Consider the following 8,446-nt stretch of genomic DNA (forward strand, 5'->3'; position numbering starts at 1 on the left):
TCCCTCTGCAGGCTTCCTGTCTCCTTCTCAGGCCCCAGGTCTGATCCTCACCCATATGCTCACTGAGATGTGATCCTGGTTCAACTCTACCACAGCTTGCTGGTCTACCTTCATTTTTCTTATAAAGCGACAGCCTTGGCCACTCAATTGCAGCTCAGCCCGGTTCCTCCCTCATCCCAGCTAACCTGGTCTCTGCACAAATCCCACCCAGTCTCTGGGAATCAAGAGTTCTAAACTTGAACCCACAGATAGGATTCAAAAGTCCTTAAACCAGGGTGAAAAAGCCCTTTCATCTTTATTCTCATTAATCTCCATTGGAAATGTCCCTTTTCCTTTCATGATGGATACAGACACAGAATCATAGCTATTTGCATATTACATGGAAATTTTTGTGACCATATTAAAATATTCTCTTCATTAATGAGTAGTCCTCCAGATCTTGTTGTATAGCACATGAATAAGAATGGAAATAAATACATTATAATTTACTTTTTAATGTTATTTACTCACTATGAAATTCAGGTTGGCCTCCTACTTTAGGCTCCTATTAGTGCTGCTATTACAGATGCCACCACACTGGTATTAAAAATATTTTGATGACTTTATTTCAATATGGCCAGTTTAATCTACAGTCCTATGCATTTTATAGTATGTATTTATAAGTTATACTGTGATGGTCTGAGTATGTGGCACACAGTATGCCTGTTAACTGCTCTACACGGTAAGGAACTGTTTTGTTTCCTGCTCAATTCATCTGCTTCTTCCTTTTATCTCCAAGTTCTTCCTTCCTCCATCCTCTTCAGATATACATAAGTGTCCCTGGGCCAGATAAAGGCTCTCTATGGGCTTTAGTCGAGCCAAGTGATTGTCCTCATCCTTCTCTGTCTCTCTCTTTAGCTCTCAGGTAAAGCCCAGAACCTTCTTTTATCTTGACCTAAACTTCTGGGTACTTGCATTGCTTTTTCTTCTACCAAGTCACATCCACAAGGCACACACATCTAGTTACACCTTAACATTAGGCAAACCTTGAGGCCTCTTCGTGTGGCAGCGAAACCTCTTCGTCTCCCATGGGATGGTCAGCCCAGGAAGGTAAAGTAAAGCCAGGGACATGCAAAGCTCAAAGACAAGCTTCAAATGAAAGACAATAGGTACCCAGGACGCACCAAAGTCTTCCATTGCCCCCAGTCACCAGGACATGTAAGGAAGCCTTGAAACTATCATCGATAAGTAAAAGATTAGTACAAAGTTAGAAGTCTATAACTTAATCGTTCCTGTGATGGCCAGCTTAGCCTGCTCCCTCACCCAGCAGCCTCTGGATGCCAAGCTCCTGTGATGGTAGAAACATCAAAGTTGTAACACTTACTTAGAGAGAGAAAGAGAGATGCCACACACAGGATGCATGCCATCTGGACCGGCACAGACTTTCCAGGCAGTGTCACTGAACTTGCTCAGAAGCTGAGTGATAAAATTCGGTGCTGTCACAGCAAAGGTAAAGAGGAAGCTATGGTGTGGTTTTCAGCCCACTGAGAGACGGAGAAGGGCTTGCAGAAAGCAAAGGTGGCTGCATTTACAGCCACTTAGATTTGAGTATGATGTTACTAGTGATCTTCACGGTGAAGGAAACACATACAGACAAAAGAGAACCTGCGGCTCCTCTTGCCTAAATATGAAGGAATTTCAGAAATCTGAGTGAATAAAAAACACTGGGAAATGTTCTGCTCCCTTCTTAAGGGAGGAAGCATGAGAGGGGCCCCTGGAATCCATGAACTTGGGGGTCACATGAGGGGTAAAAATGGAAGGTCCCAGAGGTAGGCTACCTGAAGTTTGGAGCAGTCGACTGTTATCAGCTGTGTGATTTTAGAAAGATTAGCCTTTTAAACTTTTAGTTTTAAAATGAGGTTACTCATAACACACACACACACACACACACACACACACACACACACACACACACACCCCAGACTGCTAAAACATGTCATTGGTTTAAGCACTTAGAACAGGATTTGGTCCACGGTGGTGTTTAGTGGATATCACTTCCCATCATCACCATCAGCAGACCTCTGAGTTAATGTTTCTCTTTCCAGAGTGGGTCTGGAGATCAAGGATAGCGCAAGTGTGCCTACATGCAACCACTGGCACTGAACCTGGGATAATTGAGTCATCGAGACCTAGAAGGCAAGATCACATCCCTGAGGACAAAGCCTCAGACTCTGCAATCTGCTACAGTACAGACCTAGGCAGAATAGTAATAATTTAGTCTGTTTCAGGGCACAGTATCAGGCAGATTCTTCCTTGTTCCATCCACCCATCACCATCCACCCATCATCTATCCATCTTCCATCTATCCATCTATCTACCATCCATCTGTTTTTCTATCATTCATCCATCCATCCATCCGTGCATTTATCCATTCACCATCCATCTATTCACACACCCACCCCAGCCATTTATCCATCCATCCATCCATCCATCCATCCATCCATCCATCTATCTATTCATCCACCTATCTATACATACAGTCTTTTTTTTTTTTTTTTTTTTTTTTTTTTGCCCTGGTTCTGGTGTTGTGGTAGAACTTGCACACATACAAAGATATTCATAACCTTTCCTTTATCCTCAGGAAATGCCTTTTTAATCAGATGACCACCAATGCAATGTGTCCACAAACAACAGGACATGTAAAGGCAGAGAAGGAAGTTGGTGCACAAGAGGGAAGGTCAGGATGGACTGGACTGGGCCAAAGAGACAACTAGAAGCAAAGAAAAAAAAAAAAGGCACCTCAGGCCCAGTTGGGAAATACTCTAGCCTAGTAGGTAGGGGTGCTGGCTGTCCCTTCCTGTTGATGACACTTGGGGCTGGTATGAAGAAAGAGAGTCTATAGCTTGTCTGGGACAGATCTTAGTGGGCTGTAAAAGCCAGCCTGACTTTAATTTTGAAGAACAGGGGAGTTTTAGCAGAAACACATCATGTTTTCCCGTTTGGAAACAAAGTTTCATATTATTGTTAACTAGATTCATATTATTATTGGACAGTGGGGGAGGCAGTCAAGGCTGTAAACAAAAGGTCACAGGTTTTTGCAATTGTTTGTTTCAGCAATGATGAGTTCCTCAATTAGGGCATCTAAAAGAATGGCAGGACAGAGAGATCAGGTCCTTGCAAGCACCTCTACATGACAAGATACCAAATGCTGAAGAGCTTCCTGGTAAAGTGCAGCCTCTCCTCTCTGCTCAAGACAGCGGGGCCTGATGGAAGTAAGCATGAGAGAACATGACACATTGTCATGCTGGGAAAGTAGGGGAGGTCCCCTAGGAGATGGCCACAGTTGCAGGAGGTAGAGGACATGTCTTGTTTGGGAGAGTGAGTGGTTAAAGGAACCTTCAGGACAAAGGTCTTTTGAGGTAAACTATATTTCCTTAGTGGGATGATCACAGATGGAGGGCATATCTGCAAATGCGGAAATGGAGGCATTTAATCCAACCATCCATTCTATATCTATTTACACACCTACTCACCTGAGCCATCCTGCCCTTTGGTTAAAATCACTAGCTGTTGTCTCTTAAAAATTAACTCCCTGAAACTTAGGTTAACTGCAAGTGCTCTTGCAAAAGATTTTGGACTTCCCTCTTCAAAGTTCCGTGTAAGATCTAGAGGGTAAAGGAAGAGCAAGAACGCTCCCCCCACCCCCCAGGAGCCTGGAATCCAAGTTGATAAACAACTGAAGCCACAGGAGGAAGCAGGTCTGGGGTGTCCATTGCTTGTCAAGGCAAGAAAAACCCTAGGAATGAATGAATTGTTAGAGAGACAGGGATGGCCACCAAGATCATTTAGAAAACACTTGCTCTAGAGTAGGTCCTGGAAATCCAGTGTGATTCCAGTAGGTAAGAAGGGATAGGAAGGAAGATTCCAGTAAGCAGTAAAATCCCAAAGACAGGCAGGGGCATGCTGGCTGTGTGGGAGAGCACTAATGGGCAGGCCACCTATGGCTTAGATTTCAAACTTATCCTGCAAGTCTGTAATTATAGTATTAGCACAACTTAAAATGCAGAAATCTGTTCACTGTTTGGCTAGAGCTGTCATAGGCCTAATACCACCTTCTGGTATTAATATTTTAGACAAGTACACTGTATGTATCGCCCAGTCGCTACCTTGTAATAAATAGCCATAAGACTTGGTGGCTTCAGTGACAAAATATTTATTTTTTACTGATGGGTTATCTGGGTGGCTCCACTAATGTGTCAAGTGATGGGAAGAGTAATGGCCTAGAATGGCCTTGGGTTGGACAACTCAGTGCTTTACTACATGTCTTCTTTTGGTGGAGGGGTGGGGTTCGAGGCAGGGTTTCTCTGTTTAGCCCTGGCTGTCCTGGAACTCATTCTGCAGACCAGGCTGACCTCAAACTCAGAAATCCACCTGCCTCTGTCTCCCAAGTGCTAGGATTAAAGGCGTGTACCCCTCCCCCGGCACTACATGTCTTAATATTTTCACATAAAGAGTCCCATAGACCTAGTGGAAACATTCCATCCTAGAGGGAGGCTCCTTAAGACTCAGGAAGTAAACAACTCACAAGTCTCAGAAAGTCCCTAAAACTTACCACATTTACAAGTCCTCTCCTCTTCGCCAAGATTATATAAGCAGCAACGATGCTTAAGAGAGGAGAGTCTCTGATCTGCTAAGCTTCCTGTAGGTTTTTCAGAGAACTCCAGGTATCTAGTGTTCATGGGCTGTCACTATGTTGGGATAGGTTTTCAGGGACACAGCTGCCTTTGAATCATCTCTGCACCTGAACATAGCCCCTTACCTAAGAAGCCTCAGTAAACTAACTAGTCCGCCAGATGGATTTTGGTGGTATTATTGCTTTGGTCCGACAATGGTTCCCTGTCTGTGGTGAATTGTGCAAATCTGAACAGAAGCGATGGATTAACAGGCTCTGACTCTTTGTTGAAGGGAGCAGCAAAATGACCCAGCCAAGGGGGAAGATTTAAAAATCAGAGTGTCAGTGCCTCTGTTGTGTGCAGTGAAGAGAGAATTATCTAAGAAGTAAGGAGCATGGACTGTGCTGCCAATAACACCCATCTTCTGCAGCCCTGCAATGTATCTGACCCAGTAAAGGCTGTGCAACTTCAGATTCCTGGCTCTTGCCAAAATATTTTTTTTTCTCTTTCTATTTTAGCTGCCTCCATTTCTGCCAGAAATGAGCACTGACAGGGTAAAGTTGTTTCTTTTCTGGAGGGAGGGGAGAAAAAAAAGCTTTCTGTTGTCAAGGAAAAGAAAAAAAGAGAAGAAAAAGAGAAAGAGACAAAAAGACAGCTATTCTGTTGCCTTGGGAATCACTGTATGGCAGCTGTTGAAAGGATGTTAGATGTAGTTTCTCCCAGAGCAAGGAAGAGAGAGGACAGTGCAGGACAGGGATGCTTAGAATGCACTAGAAGAAAGACCCGTCTCAGTTCCTGCAAGACAGATAAAAGAGATCGATATTTCCTCAGGCTGACACACCTTGCTATTAGTTCCACAGAGGCACAGAAAGAGAGCTTATGGTCTCGTTTCATACACACCTAGGGCCCAGAAACAAACAGGGACCTTTCCTTATCTTCAAAGCAAGGCAGCTTCATAGACAAAAGTGGCAGTGCAGTAGGCATTGCTGGTCCCACTTTACAGTCAAGCAAATTAAGGTTCCGAGCCCTAGGCTGATTTATAGAAACCTACAACGTTAGAAAGTGGCTGGTGTGCTGGCTAGTTTCATGTCAACTTGACACAAGCTAGAGTCCTTTTGGAAGCAGGAGCCTTGATTGGGAAAATGCCCTGCTAGACAGGCCTGTGGTGCATTTTCCTAATTGATGATTGATGTGGGAAGGCCCCACCCTTTGTGGGGAAGAAGCGGGTCAAGTAAGCAGCACTCCTTCGTGGCCTCTGCATCAGTTCCGGCCTCTGGGTTCCTGCCCTGATTTTCCTCAGTAATGGAGTGTGACCTGAGAGTAGTAAGCTGATAGAAACTCTTTCCTACCCAAATTGTTTCTGATCACAGTATTTTATCACAGCAAAAGAAACCCAAAGACAAGTGTCTTGTCAGTTCCACACACTTACCTTTGTTGCTCTAGAAGGCCAAGTGCAGAACAGTGTGTGGCTTTTAGAATCTAAAAACCAATCAGCCCAATGGATTAGCAGTACGTGGATCACCACTGTGACCCTTGCTCCGCTGCAAGGGGTCTTGCCTTAAGCCCAGACTCGCTGATGTCAGGCAAACTGAGGCTACCTGTTCAGAACACCAGTCACTCCGCAAGAATGGAGTACAGTGACCTCAGTGAACCCTTCCCTGATTCCGAGGAAGAAACCAGGCTCAAGGGACGCCAAGGCATCCTGGGCCTGATGCCAAGGCATCCTGGGCCTGTCATAGAAGATGCCATCAGGTCTCGTTCCCAGCCGCTTTGCAACGGACTGCTCGCTGCCCGGACCCCATCAGTCAGTTTACTAAGGCTGAAGAAGTTCTCAACATGAGGGAAAGTATGAATTGAATTTCTGTGGGCAAAGGCACAGGGCTTGGCAGAGAAGTAGAATGGGGACAGGGATGCAAGAAGAAAGGAAGGAGCCACAGCAGGGATTCCTGGGTTGTTTCTTGCTGAGTGAACATTCCCCAGGAAAGGGCGACTCCACAAACTTCCCGATTGACAAGCAACTTTGATGCACTGTTTAGAGAAGGCTCAGAATAGGCCCTAAATAGGGAGGAAGGGATGGGGCCAGGAAGCTCTGGTACCCACCCTTAGGGACAAACACCCTTCTGTTATGACCTACTCAGTCTGCAAAGTTCAAGTGTCCTTTGTACTGCATAGCCAGCTTTAGAAATTATTTTAATATGTTTGTGTGTATGCGGGTGGGGTGCATACGTGCTGCAGCACACGTGTAGCTATTTGCTTCTTGCACTGTGGGTTCTGTGGACTGAATTTGGTAGTCAGGTTTGGCAGCAAATGCTTTTAACCTGCTAAGCCACCTTGCCAACCCTAAGCACCCTGCTTTTACCCCTAGTTTCAAGCTACACTAGGGGCACATAGCCCAGGCCAGCCTCAAACTCACTATGCAGCACAGGCTCGACTTTGAACTAACTCATAGCACAACACTTCTGCCTCAGCCTCCTAAGTCCCATGATCACAAGGATATGTCACCCAATCCAACTTGTCTAGAATCCATTGTCTTGTATAAGCAAGACCAGTAATTCCTTTATAAAATTATTATCATTATTTTTTCTGCTCGCTCCAGCCCTGCTTACTCTGGCCTTATTTATTTTATGTATGTGAGCACACCACTGCTCTCTTCAGATACCAGAAGAAGGCATCGGATCCCATTACAGATGGTTGTGAGTCACCATGTGGTTGCTGGGAATTGAACTCAGAACCTCTGGAAAAGCAGTCAGTGCTCTTAACCACTGAGCCATCTCTCCAGCCTATGCCTTTTCTTTCAGATGGAAGACACTAATAACATCTGTGGTGCCATGGGAGCACAGGGCCCTTCCATGATTTTACATCCCCCTAACTCTTCCAAGTCGCTCTGCCTGTCACTAAATTCTTGTGGCATGCACTACGCTTACGCAGCCTCTATGATGTAAGCCAACTTCGGTTTTGGTTTAGCAGTAGTCAATCTACACACCATTGCTCAGCAGAGCTCGAACCTTCCCACCTATGATGCTGGAATTTCTTTGGTTTCTCTCTCCTGGCTCTTAGCCATCACCTTTCTATCTTTTTGGGGCCCTGTGTTTTGCCTACTTTAGAGACTCTGCATGAGGAATCCAATATAATGGTTCTGTGACTAGCTTACACCATTTGGTATAGCATCACTAAGTTTCAATCATGTTACAGCATGCTCAAGGGTATCTATCTACCTATCTATCTATCTACCTATCTATCTATCTATCTATCTATCTATCTATCTATGATCAAGAATCTCTGTCATCTATTAATCATCTATCACCTATCAATCTATTAATCATCTATCATGTCTATCATCAATCGATCTATCACTTAATTGATCTATCACCTATCATTAATCACTTATCATCTATCAACCAATCTATCAACCTATCTACCTATCTATCTATCTATCTATCTATCTATCTATCTATCTATCTATCAATCAATCATCTTCCTATGTTTGTATTTTCTTGTATGTGTTGGGGAGGGATCTTCACGTACCTGCCTAAGAATAAACATGCACATGGAAGCAAGAGGTAGACAGACATTAGGGCCTTCCTTGACTGCTCTCTACCTGGTTTTTGTGAGGTAGTCCCTCATTTACATGGGATCGGTTGCTTCAGCCCCAGTGCTGGAATTACAGGGATCAGGACTGTCACGACCACCCTCGACCAGCAAGAATGACGCAACACACTCTCGGGATCTTCTCCTGCAGTTTATTCAGGAACCTTTGAACAATCTTCTGACTGACTGACTGACCCCGAGGAAAG

The 8,446-nt window shown here is 44.6% G+C and overlaps 1 protein-coding gene across 1 annotated transcript in view; it reads right to left on the reverse strand.

The window, feature by feature from the left end:
* Cd101 (CD101 molecule) overlaps positions 1 to 1,551 on the reverse strand; it is a 38,920-nt gene extending 37,369 nt beyond the window's left edge. The window contains exon 1 of the mRNA XM_031374984.1: positions 1,364 to 1,551. Coding sequence (XP_031230844.1) covers positions 1,364 to 1,406 — 43 coding nt within the window. The 5' untranslated portion in view covers positions 1,407 to 1,551. The remainder of the gene's footprint in view (positions 1 to 1,363) is intronic.
* Between the last annotated feature and the right edge of the window lie 6,895 nt (positions 1,552 to 8,446).

This window comes from Mastomys coucha, unplaced genomic scaffold (assembly GCF_008632895.1).
Source record: "Mastomys coucha isolate ucsf_1 unplaced genomic scaffold, UCSF_Mcou_1 pScaffold16, whole genome shotgun sequence".
Classification (NCBI taxonomy): Eukaryota; Metazoa; Chordata; class Mammalia; order Rodentia; family Muridae; genus Mastomys; species Mastomys coucha.